This window comes from Serinus canaria, chromosome Z (assembly GCF_022539315.1).
Source record: "Serinus canaria isolate serCan28SL12 chromosome Z, serCan2020, whole genome shotgun sequence".
Taxonomy (NCBI): domain Eukaryota; kingdom Metazoa; phylum Chordata; class Aves; order Passeriformes; family Fringillidae; genus Serinus; species Serinus canaria.
The window spans coordinates 55,498,406-55,516,931 of record NC_066343.1 but is presented as its reverse complement, the minus strand read 5'-3'; the positions used below and the strand labels follow the sequence as shown (position 1 = coordinate 55,516,931).

The following is an 18,526-nucleotide window of genomic DNA, read 5'->3' as shown; positions in this document are numbered from 1 at the left end:
TGATTCCTCGGGCCTCAGGGAACGCACTTTCTTTCCCAGTGCCCATTGAAAAGTTATCGTTCATTGCCTTAACCCTTATTCTCTCCGCCTCTCTTCTCCCCGGTCACGACTCGCCGCCGGCGCTGACCCCACCCCGCTCCATCTCTGCCAGTCAGGAGACGCGAGGACGTGCCAGCCTCAGGGCTCGGCGCGACGCAGGCTGGCGCGGGCATTGCCCTCGTCCCCGCGATAGTAGGGCCGGCCCTGCCGCCGCCGAGGGTCCCCCGCCGGCCGCAGCAGCCTCCTGGGCCGCCCGGGCTGCCGCCGTGTGCCTCCCGAGGGCAGGCGCCGCGCTGGCGGAGCGCTTTCCGCCGCCGTTTGTCTCCCGTCTCTTCCCGTTCGCGGGAGCTGCTGCTGCTGCGCAGCCCCTTCCCCGCCCGCCCGGTCGCTCCAGTGCCGTCGCCTCCTCCTCGCAGCCTCGCACGGCGCGGCCCGGTGAGCTGAGCGGAGCCGGGGCGGCGGGAGGCGCCGCAGCCGCCCGTGGGGCCGAGGCGGGCCCGGGCCGGGGGCGCGGGGGGCGCGGGGTCAGCGCGGCGGTGCGGACACCCGCCCGCAGCCGGGGGTGCGGCCGGGCTGTCCGTCCCCGGGTGAGCCCGGCGCCCTCCTGAGGGGCAGCCCCGTGCCTTCCTACCCGCGGTTAACTCGGCGGGGCCGCCGCCGGCCCTTAGCACCCGGCGCGCCCGGTCGGGCCTGGGCGGGCGCCGGGGTGTCCGGGTGCAGCGGCTGCGGCAGTGTTCAGCCTGGCGTCCCGGGCTGTGCTGGGACAGCGGCACTCTGTTCCTGCTTGTTTCGGTCTTTACTTTGTGCAACAGCTAGTGCCAGTATGTGTAAGAGCGTGAAACAGGCAGCTCTGACCTTGGATCTCCTGGGAAAACAAGATTACACGCCGATCCGTGGTCTTCTAGTGACCCGCCGGGTCTGTTCCCTGTCAAAGCCATTTACACACTCCTTATCCTAGCTGTGCTTGGACGACCTGTTGACTTAGGCAGCATGCAGCAGGGGGTTTAGCAAGTCAAGAAATTTGTTGCAAGTAACTTTTTTTTTTTTTAACTTCGTTTATTTAATGGATTAGTCTTGGTACAAAAGTATCTCACTGGCCACCCTCTGACATTAACTTCTATCATACGGAAGCTGATCACGCAACGGCATAACTGGTAGAAGAGTTCGTAGCTGAGAAGGAGATGCGCAGAAGAAGATAATGCGTCTTTCTGCTTCTCTTTGGCAGTCTGGAGACAGAAATTTTCTGTCTCCCCATCTTAAGTGGTATTTTATTGAGAAACATTGTTGTAGTAGGTTTTTTAAAGCGTTGTTTTAATCAGAAATACTTTGGAGATCAGAAAGTAGCAGGAAGTTTTTAAAGCATACCCTAATGTCTTCCATGGTTGTCTCTGTCTGGTAAAGTATCAGTTCCTCCTTTTCTGGGAACAAGAACTTAGGATATGGACTCTTGTTGGCTAGGACAGCTCATTTTAGCTTTCCTCTGTCATCCTCCTGCAAAGCTGATGCTCAGCTAATTTTTTTAAGAGTGTCGGTAACTGTTGCTGAAGTTTCAGTGCCCTAGTTTCTTACTGCGATCTAATTATTATTGTAATTTTCATGGCTGCAATGTTCTGAAGGGGTCATAGGTGTTTTTGAAGAAAAGGCATTGATAACTGCTACACTTATTTTCTCATTTTTATGTATTTGTGAATGAAGGGCAAGTTAGTTGAAATTCTAGACCGGATTTCAACAGAAATTTAGGGAATTGCATTAAGTTCTTCACTGTGAATTTATGAGAATTTTTAATAGGAGTTCTACTTCATATTGTTTAGCAATCTTTTTGAAGACAGAATGACCAAAATGTACTATATTCTACAATTTGGACTTCTAAAGAAATTAGGATGATTTAGATAATTTTTGTAATCTGTCTGGTTTTCTCAGCTGGTAAAAATTCAGTGAGTTCTGTGTCCAGAACTTGCATTCAGCAAGAATAGCTGACCCATTTGAAGTTTCTATTCACAAAATAGCAGTTGCAGTTGGAGATCAAGAAAGCATTATCTCTGAGGAAAAAGAGAAAGATTTCTTTAGTTCAAATACAAGATTGAAGCTAATATCTAATAACTGTTTAAAATTTTAAAATGTTCTGCACAAAAGAAAAGGAGCAATTTTGTTCTCTGTATTCACAACAAATAAGGGAAATTAGAAGAAAACTCCATTTAAGTATTGGAGGAAAAGTTAAAAGATAAGAAGACAATGAAGTAGTTTGGGAAGGCTGTAAAATCTTCATCAGAGGTCTCTAAGAAAAGATTAGACCAATGAGTTCCAAGAAAGGGAACTGAGACCAACTTGGAAAGGAGGTCTTAGGACTCCGCTATTGCTCTTACTAGGACTAAATAATAAAAAAGAGTTTGAAGGTCATTAGACAATAGCCATGGAAGAATATAGGCTTTTAAACACTCTGATGTGTCTGCATGCTACTTGGGAGGCAGGCATGAGCTCGCGCAAAGCAACAGACCTGAAAGCAGTAGGGCCACGACACACATAACCTAGTGCTGAGATAAGAAGGCCCACTCAGGGCCTGACACTATTTTTGGAGTTCCAAATGAAAAGTTTTATCTTTATGTAGGACCTTTTAGCTGAAGGAGAACAAGACACTAAGGTTAAACTGCATTTAACAAAACAGAAAACCTTCAAAATCCTGTGTTCATATGCATTTATTTGAACTTATGTGCAAAACAAAATAAAAATGCATGCTAATGCGATAAATAAAAAACATGATGTGTGTAGAAACCTCTGCAATGCGTTAACATGCATCTGTAGAGTTTCTTCTGTCCTTTGTGTGGACTGCAAAAGACACACACATGCAGACTTTTAATACACCTACTTAATTTTTAAATACTCCTAGGCCAGAAGAACACTTCAGCCTGCTGTACCATAATACTTTAAAAAGTATCCACTTGAGCTGGATTTTTTTCCATGTAGTTCACTATCAGCACTGTTGGTTACACAGAACACAGCAAAATATAACTATGCTATGTGTGTCATTACACATATACTATGCACTAATTTCTCTTATGTAAGAGTAATTTTAATTATAAGGTATATCCTGAATTAAGGAGAACCTCTCAAAGGGTATAACTAACTAAACAAAATAAATAAATAAAAGACCTTTTATTTTGCAGTAAGGCTTGGAAGATGTTATGTAGATGTTTACATCAGCTCAAATGCCAGTGATCCTTAGAGGGCCTTTTGCATGACTTGAACCTTGTCTTTTAAATATAGCAGGTGCATTTACTCATCAGTCTTTTATCTGGTTGTTGAGAGGTCTGTCCCCAAGTGTTTTTTTTGCCCTGCTCCAGTCATCAGCTTCAAATGAAGTAGCTGTTCAAAAGATAGCAAGACATCCTCTTCTCTAAGGGGAACAGAATGTATATAGAGATTTAAAAATATCATTTGGATAAAAAAATACAGCATAAAAAGTGATGCAAGGTATTTATCACCTTATATCAAGAAGGTATTTGAGTCGATAAGGACATGGCTGTACCCTAAAAGAATGTCTGAGCTAGCTGTATGCAAAATATCTCTCAGTCCATCCTGGTTGATCTTAGATTTGAGGCTCACACTGAACTGTTTAAATTTAAATTCATTCTAGAAGTGTGTTATGAATTTGTGAAGATTAAATTCATTATAACAGCTTTAAAGTGTTTGAGTGATATAAAGAAATTCATAACTGATATAATCATTTACTCAATACCCTGTGGTGCCTAGTGTTATTACAGCAAAGGGATACAAAGTACTTCTAAAAATTTTCAGAGAATGAATTTACTTTTAAAAAAATCATTCATAGATAGGTTCATTATTTCAAATGTTACATTCTGAAATGTATCTGATACAGAAAGTCGCAGCATTGACAAAGGTAGGTTAGTAAAAACTAAGTTTTAGTTAAGTAAAAAAAGGTTCTGCTTAAGTCAAAGTATTTGAATCATTCTATTTTTGTCAGGAACAAGATAGGTTGCTAGTATAAGTTCTTAGCTTTTGTGTCATTGTCTCTTGCATGGTCCTCTGCTTGTCTGTCTTAAGATTCCTTAATGAACCCTTAATAAAAATTCATTTTAATTGTGATATTGCAAGGAAATATTTAATGTTTGCCCTAATTTCACTTCTTAAGCTGAGAGTGGATTTGATTGTTAAAAAACTGCATGTATACTTGATCTCAGAGTCTGTCGTATGTATATGTTTCTGCTTGTCCTTGTCAGACTACATTTTAGACCTTTACTTTTGTAGAAAAGTAAAAAATGTGATGAATGAGGACCTCAGATATTAATAAAAGATAATAAGTAACCTCTCTGTGTGTTTCATTGTCTTTGATTAAATCAGAAAACAAGGCAGAAAAAGGAAAGGTAGAAAAAAAGTCTGTATGTTTCAGCAAGGCAAACTGCTCTTCAGACAGCCTTTAGTGAAGACCTCAAAGTTTCTTTAGTTAGTGAAAACTAAAAAAAAATTAAATGTTAAAATAGTTGCAAAATTAGATGTTTGGACTCTGAAACTTTTTAGACTGATTTTAAGTTTTATAGTCCAGCATGCCCATCAATGAGTGCTGTGCACTTCAGCACTCTGAGTAGGCCTAACTCTAGAATAGGGCTTGAGTTGACATGAAGATGAAAACGATTTTCTCTTTTTTTCTCATGTAGCTAGCACAAGGGGAAAAAACATACGTACTTGGAAAGAAAAGTTGGAAGATCTTTGGAGAAAACCTGACAAAAAGGGAAGACTTTGGAAGAAGCTAGAGAAGACCAGAGACAATCAGGATGCAGCAAGACACAAAAAGAGAAAACTAGAATATTTGTCTTGTCCTGGTGTCTTAATGTAGGTCCTGTTTCACGAAGAGGTTAATACAGGTTGAAAAATGGTTGCACCAGTAGTGCTCTTCCTTGCACACAAAATAATTTAAGGGAGCAAGCCTCCAGGGGTGTGTTGAGAAAAGAATCTGTCATCTATGGTTTTATGTTGGCATTCATTATTGTTATGTGGCATTATATATGTGTATGTTTATTTATTGCTTAGGGTAGCAATAACTTATTGCTATGGACATATTCCAGAAAAACTGGAGTTCTCTTATCTTTTCTCCAAATATTGGAAAAGCCTTTTGTTTGGTTGATTGGTCAGTTTTGTTTTATTTTATTTTGGTTTTTGTTTTCTTGTTGTTGTTGCTTTCTAGTTCTTTCTGCAACCTGGAAATAAAACCAGCTTTTTCACATTACTATTACATTACTATTTAAAACATCTAGATGGCATGCTATACAAGATCAGAGTATGTTTGTAAGTAAAGTATTAGTCTCCTCTACAGTGGTGAGAATATTTATGGACTTCAAGGCCTCAAGATAAAAGTGGTGTTTCAACAGGTGACCAAACTGTATGCTTTGTCATCTTTACAGGTCAACATACAGAGCTGAAAAATCCCAAATTGACATAATGAACAACCAAGAAGCTGGTGTTTTGTGTTGCTGGAGATGTAGGAAATATATAGCAAATTCTGTTTTTCATGCAAAATGTAATGGGAAAAAAATGTCCAAAGTAAGTATAGCTTCTTCTGAGGGAGTTTGTAAGTTCTTCTCGTGCCATTTATTTAAATGAAGGAGAAGTATTAGACTTAGCCTCACTTTGTAATTAATCTCTTGTATGTAGTTAAGTAGAGACAGTTCTGTAGAGAGTAGTGGAGGAAGTAATTTTAGTGAAGCCAAGTAGGCAGTGATCACCTTCATGGTCTGCCACATGCAGGCTGGTGCTCATGGATACTTGGGTACTAGCCTGTATAGAGCACTACCATTTCTAATACAAAAATGGAGTTTAGTTTTGATGGTTTTAAAGCAGACTTGTTTTGTTTTAATATCTCTTGATGGACAACTCTTTGTGTATAAGGTATATTTTAAAGGCAGGTTCTAATTTCCACTGTGGTAGTTAACCATGTGTAAAACATCCTTACATCAGAAAAATTTGCTCTTCATTTTTTAAATTCGGGCCATAGTCTGTGCACAAAATAGCTCAAAAGGTAAGTCTGCCCTGAGAGGGTTATACCCTACTCAGTAATTTATATTGTGTTTATTAAAATTAAAAGGGGGATAATTACACAGAATAAAACCATGACAGAGTATTTCCCACTGTTTTATAATGACAGCTACTAATCATGAAGAGCTAGAGTCTTTCCAAATGTGCCAAAAAGGCTTACAGCCTCTTGAATCAAAGTTAAAAAGCAAATAGAAGAGAAGGTGGTGATGTTTTTTATTAATGTGTTAGTAATGCAATAACATTCTTTTGCACACTAGAGACGGGTACAGCCAATAGATGTAGAAACAAAGTTAGTTTTTAAGATCATTATAGTATTATCAATAAACCCCATTTTAATCACTCTGCTTACAGAGCTTGAAGTTCTGGAATAATTTTCACACTTTATATTTGATGGTTCTTTTGTGCATGGTTTGAAGTGATTTTTAGGAATGTGGAAATTCCAACTCCTTCCCTGGAAAACAATGTAGTGAAAAGAAAAAGCTGTCCAAGCTCCCCATGGTGGAGCTTTTAGTTGTGTGCAGAGATCCACCCATCATTGCACCCAACTGAGATAGCTTATTCTCCATTTATGCAGATGGCAAATAAAAAAGTGTAATTTAACGCTGTAGCTAAAGAGGTTGGGAGGGAAAGAGAGTACTATGATGAGAAAATTACTGTTTTCAGCGTGTTTTCGCAGATGAATTTTAGATCTTCAGACAAAGACATAGCTAAATAATGAATGAAAAAAATGTGGAACAAATTATAAAACAAATGTTAAAGTTAAAAGCACAGTATAAACACTAATAATTAAATGCATATTGAAGTGCAGGTGGTCTTCACAGATAGGACAAAAAGCCAGAATAGATATGATAAATGAATCTATCTGTCTTCTGCCAATACTTGAAGAGTTTTTAAAAGCTTCTATCTTCTGTCTATAGGCCCAGTTCTAATTTTCAGCAGAATGAAATTTTTATTTCAATGATTTTAATAGCATGGGCGTCGACAACTTTCCTTATTCATTAATTTTAACAGCTGATTTTAGGACTTTCTCACCAGACTTTCCCTATAATTTTAGCCATCCCTGTAACACTAATTTAGTTAGGTAATTGCTTTTATTTTAGTATCAATTAGTGAAATGCTATAGATTTTTAGGTTTTTTTTTCTCTTCAGTTGATCACATTATTGCTGTAAAAACTCTAAAAGTTGGCAAGATTACCTGGTAACTCTGTTAGTTATTTTAAAAAGAATTAGAAAATTTATTCTACTCATTCAATGCATTTGTGCATCGCAGTCTTCACATAAACTCTAACTTATACTTTTCTGTCTTTACTGAAAAATATTCCAGCTGACAGGGATTCTAAAATCAGTTTCCAGATATTCTTGAAAGGCCTGCAACTGCATGCTTTCTGTTCTTTTAAACAAAACAAAACCACCTCCAGACACTTACATTTCCACAGGAATTTGCCCAATATTCTTAGATTCAGAAATAAAAAATGACTGACAACATCTACCTGAATTTTAACTTAAAGAAGCACATCATATTTGAGATTTATTATTTGTTATTGTTTACTGGTTTGGGGGAACTGACTTCTGGCTGTATTCAAAGAAAAAAAAGCCTACATAAATTTTGAGTAACAATGCAATTGTTTTATTAACAGGTATCACAACCTTCAGCTACTGCTCAGAATTCTTGCAATGTATGGCATGTGAGCCTAGAAGCCATTCCAGAGTGGGTGAAATGTGTCATTGAAAAGGTAGATTTTTTTTTCTTACATCTTCTTTATTTGGCATGTAAAATAATTAAGGGGGACAAATTTCAAGGACACTATTATAAGGAGACCTTATAACTGAGGGAATTCTTCTCAAGAACTTCTGTCGTTACCATTTACAGATGTTTTTTTCCTCTCTTAAATGTTGTTTAATTTTGTTTTGTTTCTAATATATGCAGGAGTGCTACAAGTGATAAATTTTATTTCCTGCTCTTTAACGGATGTTTATGGCTGTCCAGATAACTGTCATGGGCATATCTGCATGTTTTTAAATGCTTAATATTATATTTATTACCGAGGCTTTGGGGTTTGCTTTGTTTTGATCATCATATCTCGCAGTACTAACATATAGGCTGACAACAGGAAGCATGTTTCCCCATTAAAGTGGACTGCAGATTTGTTAAGAGATCAGTTTTTGGAATATGATGTATATATCATGGATGATGATATACTTAAGTCTTTTATACTTAATGTGCTCTTATGTCATATGAATATAAAGTAGATACTTTTCTGGAAATTCAAAGGTCGATGACAAGCCAGTGTCACTGCTTTTGAGTTTTAACTGCACATTTGTAAATTACAAACCATCTCATAAATTTCCTGTTGTACTTACTGCTTCAGTTGGTATTTTCTCTAAGTTGTTTTAGATCTAGATGTTAATGTTGTGGCTTAGATGCTAATAAGCAGAAGCAGTGGTTTTTTGCCTCACTGATTTTCTTTTATGAATCTTTGATTTTGATAAGTAAATTTTATTTGCATTCCTTAGACTTCACTGTAAAATTTTGCTGTATTTTAAGTAATTCTGCCCTAAGAAAATCCATACTGAAAATGATGCAAAAAGAGAAAAAAAATTGTTATGACTAAGCATACAGATATTTAGAAAACTTTCATCTTCCTTCTTTGTATTGCTCTATGTGGGATTTTTCTGTTAAACAATAATTAAACTTTTTGAATTTAGTGATCTCTTCTATTTCAATGAATATAACAGAATAGTTATGTTTGAAACACTAGTTTTGGAGGTGTGTTTAAAAATTGCAGCTCACGAGTTATGAGTTATAGGATGAGTCACTTTACAGTATCGCCTAACCATGAATCTTTAATAATAAGAAGGCAGTTTTTTACAGGATTTTTTGACTCTTAAATTATTTCAGTATAATTGAATTCAATATTGATGGTAGTGTTATTCTTTTCACTTTTAGCTTTTAAATTATTATTTTGCACCTTTAGCTTTTGCATTTGAAAACCTGGAGGGTCAAGCTGGGGATCAAGGAAATACAGAACCCATAGAATGCTTGACACATTTCCACCAGAGGAGAATTGCAGAGGAGCAATTCTCCTCTGGTGGAAAAGGCAGACAATGCAATTCTCTGTGTACACCTGTCGTGGTTTGAGAGGAAATGAGGTTTTTTTGGGATGGTATGGTCAGACCAGTGGGTGTTCAGATTTTTGATATTGGCACCTGGTTTGTCCACTGAGGGCATGGATACGCCTCTGAGAACACAGGGGGTTAAAAAGCTGTGAATGCCCAGGGGAAATTCTCTTTGGGTTCCGGTCCTGGAAGAAAACAGATCTCCCCTTGCCCTGCTCCGAGCTGGGTGGGGTGGGGGGAGGGGAGGCCATGCGGCCGGAGGTAAGCCAGGCCTGGGACAGAAGCGAGATTCGAGATTCGAAGGGTGGAGGAGCACTGCGAGGCTTCGGGCAGCCATCCCCCATCCTCCACCATTTCCCCCCCCAGAGGGAGAGAGAGGGAGAGAACCTGTGCCTGTGATAGCGCGGCTGGCATGAAGGAGAAGGTGGGGGTGCCTGGCAGGGCAGCCAGGCATGGGAGTTCTGGACAGGCAGAGCCTGGGACTTTTAACCCTTCTTGTGGATGATGGAAACCTGCCAAATGCTGATCTTCCTGGAGTTAGTGAAAGGCGTTGAGAGAGGCTCAGAAGAATCCTAGGCGGGAGGAGATGATGGAGTGGCCTTTGGCTGGACTTTTCTTGTATAGTCATGGCAGAACCACTTGAGTTCCTGTGACACAGAGACTGCATGCTAGGGGGAGGCAATGGCTCAGAGCCAGGAGAGTGCAGTGATGTGGAGGAGTGTGAACAGAGACGAGGTGAGGAGGTTGGTGGTGGTGCCCTCCGTCTTCAGAGAAGAAGAAGAGGAAGATGATCTCTGTTCAAGAGACCCCTCGGCCCCAGGGGGTGAAATTTGGGGGGGGACAGGTGTCCCAAAGGAGAGAGACTGTGCTCTTTTTGGAACTGGACAAAGCATCCTTAAAGAGAAAAACCCTAGAAGCAGCTCTAGTCCATGTGCAGTGGTGAGAGCACTGGTCATGGAAGGAAGAGGTCACGATGGCAAATGTTCTCTGGGCGGTGCCACATGTGACACGGAAACACGAGAAGTTTTGACTGTTTCTTGGGGAAGTCTGTGGTGCAAGAGGGACTCCCCTCTTCTCGAGGAATTGAGAATTGATTATCTAAAGGGTGGTGATGGACTGAGAGTGGGTGATCTTAGGGGTGGTAACGGAATTGGAAATTTGGTGGGGGGAGGAGGAGGAAATTTGGAAGGTTTTCATCCTGTGTTCTGTGTGTTTCTCTTGTAGTTTTAGGTTAATAATGTTTTTTTTTTCTTCCATTCTTAAGTTGGAGCCTGCTCTGCTCTGTCTCTGATCACATCTCACAGTAGATACCAGGGCAAAGGTATTCTCATGGGGGCACTGGCATTGCGCCAGGCTCAAACCATGACAACATCTTTGACTTCTTTGCGTTCATTTTGTCACTTAATATCCTCGGAACTCTTGCCTCATTCACTTTGTCTCCTCTGGCAAGATCCTGTGTTTTTATGGGAAAGTGGGGGGGTGCAGGGTGTTAAACAATTCTGACTTATCTCCAGATCCTCCTGAGCTCTGAATAATTTTGTGATCGTGTGTTATTTTCTCCTGTATGACTCCTGAATCAAAGGCTAAATCATTTTGCATAAGCGCAAAGTCTATTTGCAGGCTGTAAAAACCCACTGCTTCCCAGCCGGTTCTTTTTTGCCATCTGTCCCTGTTCTTAACCAATCTCCTTGGATTTCATGTACATATTAGTATAGTTAATCTTCAATAGCTACAAATATGTAGCTAGTGCTGCTAGTGACCTTTATTGACCTGGATTTTCTGTTACCCATCATTTATCACTTGATTTGGTTTCTTTTTCTAACCATTTCCATTTTTTCCTCTTCATGCAGTCCATCACTAAATCTGTGTATCCTCAGGTCCCTTTCAGATCTTGCTGATTTTCCCCCTACCACCTCCTTCACTAGGCTGTTACTTCTTTTACTGAGTCAGTGCTTCCACACTCCTTTGCCAAACTCCTGCTAAATCAGTCCCAGGCTCCTTGCTACTACACCTCATCTCCCAGTCTCTGTGCACATGGGACGTGGAGATGTCCTTTTGCCTCCTGTGTCTTGCGTGTCCATTTTTTCCAGGCTTCTAGTCTTCTTAATTTTTGTGAATCACTCCACCTCTCCATTTCAAGACTGTATGCTATTCCATCCCAGAGAGACCCAATAAAATCATGAGAAAGTCCTTTTCTCTTAATTTTAGTTTCTAGCCCCTGTCATCTGGGAAATGGACTATGGGTGACTTAAGAGTAAATCTCTGATAAAGCTCAATTCGTCTTTGGGCCTGTGTACACATTGGTCAGTCTTAAAAACTGAGAGCAATTGTGCATGTTTACACAATTCTCAAGAATTTGAAAGCCTGCGATTATATGTAAACTATTCTTTTTTCTCCAAGTTGAAAAAAACTGTCTGGATTTAAATAGATTCTCATAGATGCAATGAAAGGTGCAATGAAAGATGCATCTTTGATATTTTGTGTAATTTTGAGTTTTTAACCCACAAGGCAGGAGTAAGTTTCTCAAATAATTGTTTCCAGAACTTCTAGTACTGTGTGTGAAAAATAACTCTTTTTTCCACACAAGTTGCTGGAGTTTTTTTCCTGAAACAGCTAAATAGGTCTTTCTGATGTTTTCTGTAGCTTTCAACAGGACAAGCATCAGTTATGGACATAGCTATCCAAATCACCTTGAAGACATTTTCAACTGAAAGCAATGTTTAAACTAGAAATGTTGGGCAGCCTCTGTATTCATTGTTCTTTAGACACTCAAGTGAGTTAAGTGTGGCTGGAGTTGATAATAATGTTTCTCATCTTTGCTTGGATCCTACAAACACTTGCATAACTTTAGTCCTCAGCAGTGCTGCTGACAGATATAATTGCTGAATATAATTCCTGAAAATACTAATAGTTGTCTAAAGATATAGGAGGACACATAGTTGTATTAATATGTAGGCATTTATAGATCTTCTATATGTATTTCCTTTTGAAAAAGTGCCTTCAGGGTTGAAAAGAAATTGATAGACTTATAAATAATGAAAATAACTGTCTCCTTATATTAGAGTATTAAGGATTTGTCGTGGTTTCTGCACAGAGATTATGTTGTAATGCTACACGCACCAAAATACAAATACCATTTTAAGCTTTTGTGGGGTAATCAAAGTGAAAAGCTATATTCTTTTTGTAAGAAATCTCTTCCACTGTACTTAGTATGCAAGAAATGTGTCAGCGCTCAGAACACTCAGCTGAGAAGCTGTGCTTGCCAATTCCACATAAACTTGGGAAATTGATTTCACTACTTTAAATATCTAATGTTTTCATTAGTATTGCAGCATTATTCTATCTGTGGACAAATTTTAAACATATTTAAAAGCTCGAATATTTTACAATGTGTGTTCGTTTTCTTAGAATTAGTTATCCCTGCAGCAAGCCAGGCTTTGACCACAGTGTTATTTATGGTGGATTTGCTTTCTGCTATGAAGTGCCTTTTATTCTATTTGAAAAACAAGAAGAAAATCCTCTTACTAAAGGAGAAAATAACTTCAGTAATTATTTCTTGCTCATTTATTTTCAGTGAACGTGTTGTGTGTTTTATTTTTTTCTCTTGTCAATAGGCGCAGTGGACAATTGGAAAACTGCACTGTCCATTCTGTGAGGCCTGCTTAGGGGGCTTTAACTTTGTTTGCAACAAAGAATGTTCCTATGGACAGTTAGTAAATATACATTTCTTCAAAACTTGGACTGAGGATCAGCCACCTTTCTCTGTTAAATTGACAACATCATCAGAGAAACATTTGCTTCTCAAAATTCAGTCTGGTTTTAACAAGGATGCCTGCCATGAAGTGGTAACTGCAACTTTGGAAATCATAAATCAAGGGCTTTCGTACACAGGTGGAAGTAATAATGGTTCTGGAAGATTAACAGAAGCACTTTGTCTAGAAGTAAGAGCTCCCAGATATGAGATAGAAAGTAAAAAACTTTCCTTAAAGGCATTAAATCAAAAAAGAAATCTACCTTCTTCCTATCCTATAGCAGATGCATGCACTGTAAAACCTTTTCACAGATCACATAGCTTGGATTTAAATGTCAGAGAAAGACTTGTTTTGTCACCTGTGTTATATGAAACTTGCAGCATGGGAACACTTTACCATGGTCAAAATGAAAATCCACCTGCTAATGTACAAGGGAGCTTGCAATTAGAGTCCAGTAGGAAAAATGGTAGTTCTTTTCAGGATCTCTATAGTTCCAGGGCTGACACACTACAAAACCAATTTCAAGTTACTTCTGTTACCACATTACTACACAGAGACACTGAAAGTGAGTGTGATTTTGAAGTTACTGGACAATCTTCTGGGAGTGTCATTGCTGATGGGTCACCATTTGTGATGAATCTTTCCTTGACTACAAGGGCTGTAGAAGACAAACAATACATCACACCTGGTGGTCTTGTACAGCCTACGAGTATCTCCTTCAACCAAAAGCTGAGTAAGAAAGAAAGAAACAAGTCAAAAAGCCTGAGGAGAAAACAAAGAAGGGGAGAGCAATGTTTGCAGAAGCAAGTAAGTGTTTAAAATTAATTATGCTACTTTTTTTGTAAATTTTGACTTGCTTTTAGAAATAATTCTGATTTTTTTATGTTTTCTTTTAATACTGGCTTAATGTGGAACTGTCTGCAGTTCCTACCTGACCTGCAAACAGGTATCAGGCAAACAAAGATGTATGAACCCTTTCTACATGTAGTTTTTTTCAAATTCCATCATATCAGGTTTTTTTTTTCTGTGCAAAATCAAAACATGGTGCTTTTTCACTGGCCTTCTTATTGTTTTGTGATGTAATAATAATTTGAAGTGGGAAAAAAAACAGTGAAATTCAATCTGTGGGATTAAAGAAAAAACTAAAAATTTGAATCTTCTAAATGAGGAACCCTACCATGCCAGAATTTAACTTTAAACTAATGGTGTTTTGAGTTAACTTTATAGTTAAAAATGTTTTAAATGCCTTTATTATTTCTTGTAAGATATTATTATTATTATTATAAGAAAATATTTTTCTATGAGTAAAGAGTTGATTACTGCTATTTAAAATATTAGTCCTTATTAGGTAAATGTTTTGTCTGCAAATCTTACACAAACAGTTCCATATTCTTATCAATTGTACAGTAATGGTTTCCTTCTTTAACCATATAAAGCAGAACAGAATTAGAGGCAATAGCCAGTCACACTTTTTGGTGGAAGGCTGGGAAGGAAAGCCAGTCATGAAATAACTAACAGAGTTTTGGTTTGCTCTCAAATTTAATAGAATGACTAATGATAAATATGCCTTTAAAATAAAATTTCTCATCATAAATTACCTGCAAAAAATTACTGGGTGGTAAGCAAGAGCAGACTTACTAACTAATCAGAGAAGTAGTATCTACTCAAGCAAGTATTCTTCCTACAGGTAGATTTGTCATCGTGAATTCATGATTTAAGAGAGTTTCTCTGTTTAGAGGGTTTCTCTCTCAATTAAATATGAGAAGCAGCTTGAAAACGTAATGGGTCTGGGAAATAGTATCAGTCTTTTCAGTGTGGTGTGCATATATTCTTTCTTTTTTAGGAAGGCTTTTGATTTGCTTTAAGACTTAAACTGCTATTGAGACCTTTTGAAAACTTCTTGTAAAATGCATCTCAAAGCTAAGAATCTGGGTGTTTTAATATTGAATACTTGTTTTCTAATAAGCCTATAAAGATTCTTAGCTATCCAGATCCTTAAAATGGCTTAAAAAATTGTAGATCTCATTGTTTTGGTGGATGAAATGATGATGTACAAGCACAATGAGTATTTTTTATTTTCATCATGTCGCCTACAGTGTCTCCAGACACTTTAATCTTTAGATGTAATTTCAAGAAAAGACATTGTACAGATTTCTGAATTTTTGATAGCTAAGGAAGAAAGATACTTTCAGACTTTTTCTTGTTAAGACATGCTTAACCTATTCCAACATTATTTTAGTTACATTTGTTAAGATCTGATTATTGGAGAGATGCATCTACCAAAATTAAGGTGCAAATGAGACCATTTGCTGAAGGCAATAGAATGAATTTCATTTAACAGTAAATGAGAGGTAGAGATAAATAGAAAGAAATAGAAGAGAGGAGGGGAGTAAAAACGAGTGAGAGAGACAGATGAAATAAAAAGGTATCACCAGCGTGGTTCCAGACGTCATTCCACTGGTTCTCTTCTAGTCTTCTCAGTAGTGGGTGTCCAAGGTCACTCAAAACTTCTCCCCATTTGTACATTTTAGCAAACAAAGGAATCAGTGCTCATTGGATACACAGTTCTCCCATTCTCTTGGCTAAATGATCTGCTTGTTTCTAGTGCTGATTAGTCCCATGCTCAGTTTTCCTCTTCTTTTGAGTCAGTGGGCCATGGCCTCTTCCTTCTGAGCTGAACCCAGTCAGAACTAATTGTCATTACAGTTGAGCTGACTTTTCTTACACCACCCTGTGGCTCAAACTCTGTGTTTCAGGGACTTTTCCTCAGTTCATGTGTTGTCCATGGGGGTGATAGCGATAGGGGCCCCTACAAGAAAATACAGAAACAAGCAGAAGTGATAACATAAGTAATCATACCATGTACAATAGCTGTGCCAATCATTAAAAATACAAATCCAATTCCAATTATCAACCCAATCCTGATTAGGCACTGCCTCTACTAGTGATACACAAGGATCTGCGTGTTGTTTAATAGGTAGTGGATGTGATGGATTCCACAATACTGTGTCTGTTGGATGTAGGCCAACATCAGCCATAGAATTACACAGAGGGGCCTGGATTTTTAAATCCCATAGGCCAGTATCCCCAGCAGACATACAGTATGTATTAAGATGGGTCAATTGGCCTACTCTGAAGCAGATTTTCAGGTCACTTAGTACAGTCAATTACACAATTGCACACTAGGAATTAGTGTGAATGGGTTTGTTGAGAAGGTGTGCTTACATACTTCAAAGTTTATAAAATAGTGTTTTTCAACCATGTCCACATGTAGTTGAAAGAATTTTATAGGCAATGTTCCTGTCCAGCTGAGTAATTCTATAAACCATAGAAAATTAACTTCTAGAATAAAACTTTCAGATTTAGTTGTATTATACCAGGTTGCTTTTCAGTTGGGGGAGGGCGGGGCAGGGGGGGTTGATTTCTGTTTGTTTGCTTGCTTACTTGTTTGTTATTTTGGGGAAATTGGTTGGTTGGTTGGTTGGTTGGTTGGTTGGTTGGTTGGTTGGTTGGTTTGGGGTTTTTTTTTTGGTTTTTTTTTTGTTTTGTTTTGTTTTGGTTTTTTTTTGTTTTTTGTGGGGGTTTTTGTTTTTGTGGGGTTTTTTTTGTTTTTTGGTTTTTTGTTTTTTTTTTTTTTTTTTGTTGGTTTTGGTTTGGTTGGGGTTTTTTTTGGGTTTGTTTTCTTTAATTTTTATTTCGGGGTGCAAATGGCCCTCTTTGCTGCCAGAGTAAATTCCACCCACAACTGAGAAGCACATGTGATGCAGAATGTACTATATCTAAGTAAAAAACATATTGATTAGCATATATAAAATAAATTAGGTAACGTTAAAATACTCTGTTAGGACACACAGTTGGAAAGTCAGTCTATATCAGACATGTTCAACAGGGAATATAAGTCTCTGATTTGATTTGGAAAGTCTCATGGTTGATAGCATAGTTGGTTCCAAAACTGGTCACAAGTACAGTTGAGTAAGATCTGGTAAAAAGCCTTTTTGTATTTTACCCTTGCCCCTTTTTTGGTCCATGGCTGTCTGTCCTTCTGGTCTAGAAAGGAAATGGTCACCCATTTCCCATGGAACATTTTCTTTTGTTTTGTAAGGATTATTCAGCTTATTCATTAATATGCCTGAAAAATGTAGCCAAATCATCCTAAATCTAAAGCCTTCTGAGGCAGAACTGGTTAATACATATTTGTATGATTCCAAATATGCATAAATTATTATGCCAACTCCCAGGCTAAATTTGATTTAGACAAAATTATACATTTATGGGACAAAAGTAAAAGCTCTTCCCACACCACTTTTTTCTAATAAAAGACAAAATAAACTTGGCAAAAAATCAAACTAACAACACATTAAATGGTTTGACTAATATATGGTCTCACAACAAGTTCACTTGCAATGAAAACACAAACAAATCACAAACATTAATAAGCTGATACTACAAGCAATTATGGTAGCAATTAAAAGTTTCATCAATTCCATGCAGCTTGGTCTCATATGTTGGCAGGTTCCTATAACAAGAAAAGTAAAAATTCAGCTTACTACAGACACATTATTAGGAGGAAGGAAAATCCATCCAATGTTGATTCAGAGATCCTCTGTCTAGCAGGGAGGTTAAAGGCCCTAGACGAAAAGTCATTATTGTATCTTCTTAGCTGACTTCTGCTAACTTTCTCATGTAAATACACTGATTAACCCATTCTGAGCTGGTTCTTTTGATCTTCAGTTTGGGCAGGGAATACTAGCACTCCTAGAAAAAAAAGCAACACAAACTTCCCGGCAGATTACCCCTTAGAATTTTAACTTCTGTTTCATGAAGTGTTTGGTGCACTCCTCTTGTTTCTTCCCTCAGCTTTTCATGAGGCATCCCTCCAATTTATTTCATGTCTGGAGAAAATAAGACTTCTTGTAAAAATTCGAGAAGTGTTGCATTTGTGAATTAGGGAGTGCTTTAATGGCTTAGCCGAGATTTCTTTTAGGGTTAAGATTAGCAGACTTCAGTTTCTCATCCAGGAGCCAAGAATTTACCTTATCAGTTTGGTGGATAACACTGGCTCTGTTTACTCCAGTGATTTTACCTCTTTGCCATCCTGAAAATATACCCAGATTTTCAGTATCCCAGTGAATTAATATTAATGGATTTCAGTCCAGCCTGATATATGTCCAGGCTTTGATATCTTAGTAGATATATAAGGCACCATTTCAGTAGCTGTTTGCTGATCCTGGCAGTCATTTGTGGTTTCAATTTTAGTTAAGCATCAACATGCTACTGCCTTGTCATCAGATGTCAATGTTAACATTACATTTTGCTCTTTAGCAGAACAACAGACTCATGCACTGTCTCCCAACTCCTCCACTGAACACAATAATGTCAAGTTACAAGATCATGTTTTTGAGAATATTAGGGGTTCTACATCCTGCAGTTATTCCTCTAAGATTCTCCCTCTTTCTCATTCATATTCCAAAGCTCTGCCTGAAGCATTTGGGCATCATCATGCTTGACAGCTGGCAATTCCCCTACTTGCATTCTTTTTTCATTTTCCTTATTTAACTGAAAGTACTAGTCTT

At 38.3% G+C, this 18,526-nt stretch overlaps 1 protein-coding gene across 1 annotated transcript in view; it reads left to right on the top strand.

The window, feature by feature from the left end:
• The first annotated feature begins 424 nt into the window (after positions 1 to 424).
• The window catches only part of RNF180 (ring finger protein 180), a 71,543-nt gene continuing 53,441 nt past the window's right edge, over positions 425 to 18,526 (top strand). Inside the window, exons 1-5 of the mRNA XM_050986541.1 lie at positions 425 to 474; positions 4,710 to 4,884; positions 5,454 to 5,592; positions 7,722 to 7,817; positions 12,816 to 13,760. Coding sequence (XP_050842498.1) covers positions 4,883 to 4,884; positions 5,454 to 5,592; positions 7,722 to 7,817; positions 12,816 to 13,760 — 1,182 coding nt within the window. The 5' untranslated portion in view covers positions 425 to 474; positions 4,710 to 4,882. The remainder of the gene's footprint in view (positions 475 to 4,709; positions 4,885 to 5,453; positions 5,593 to 7,721; positions 7,818 to 12,815; positions 13,761 to 18,526) is intronic.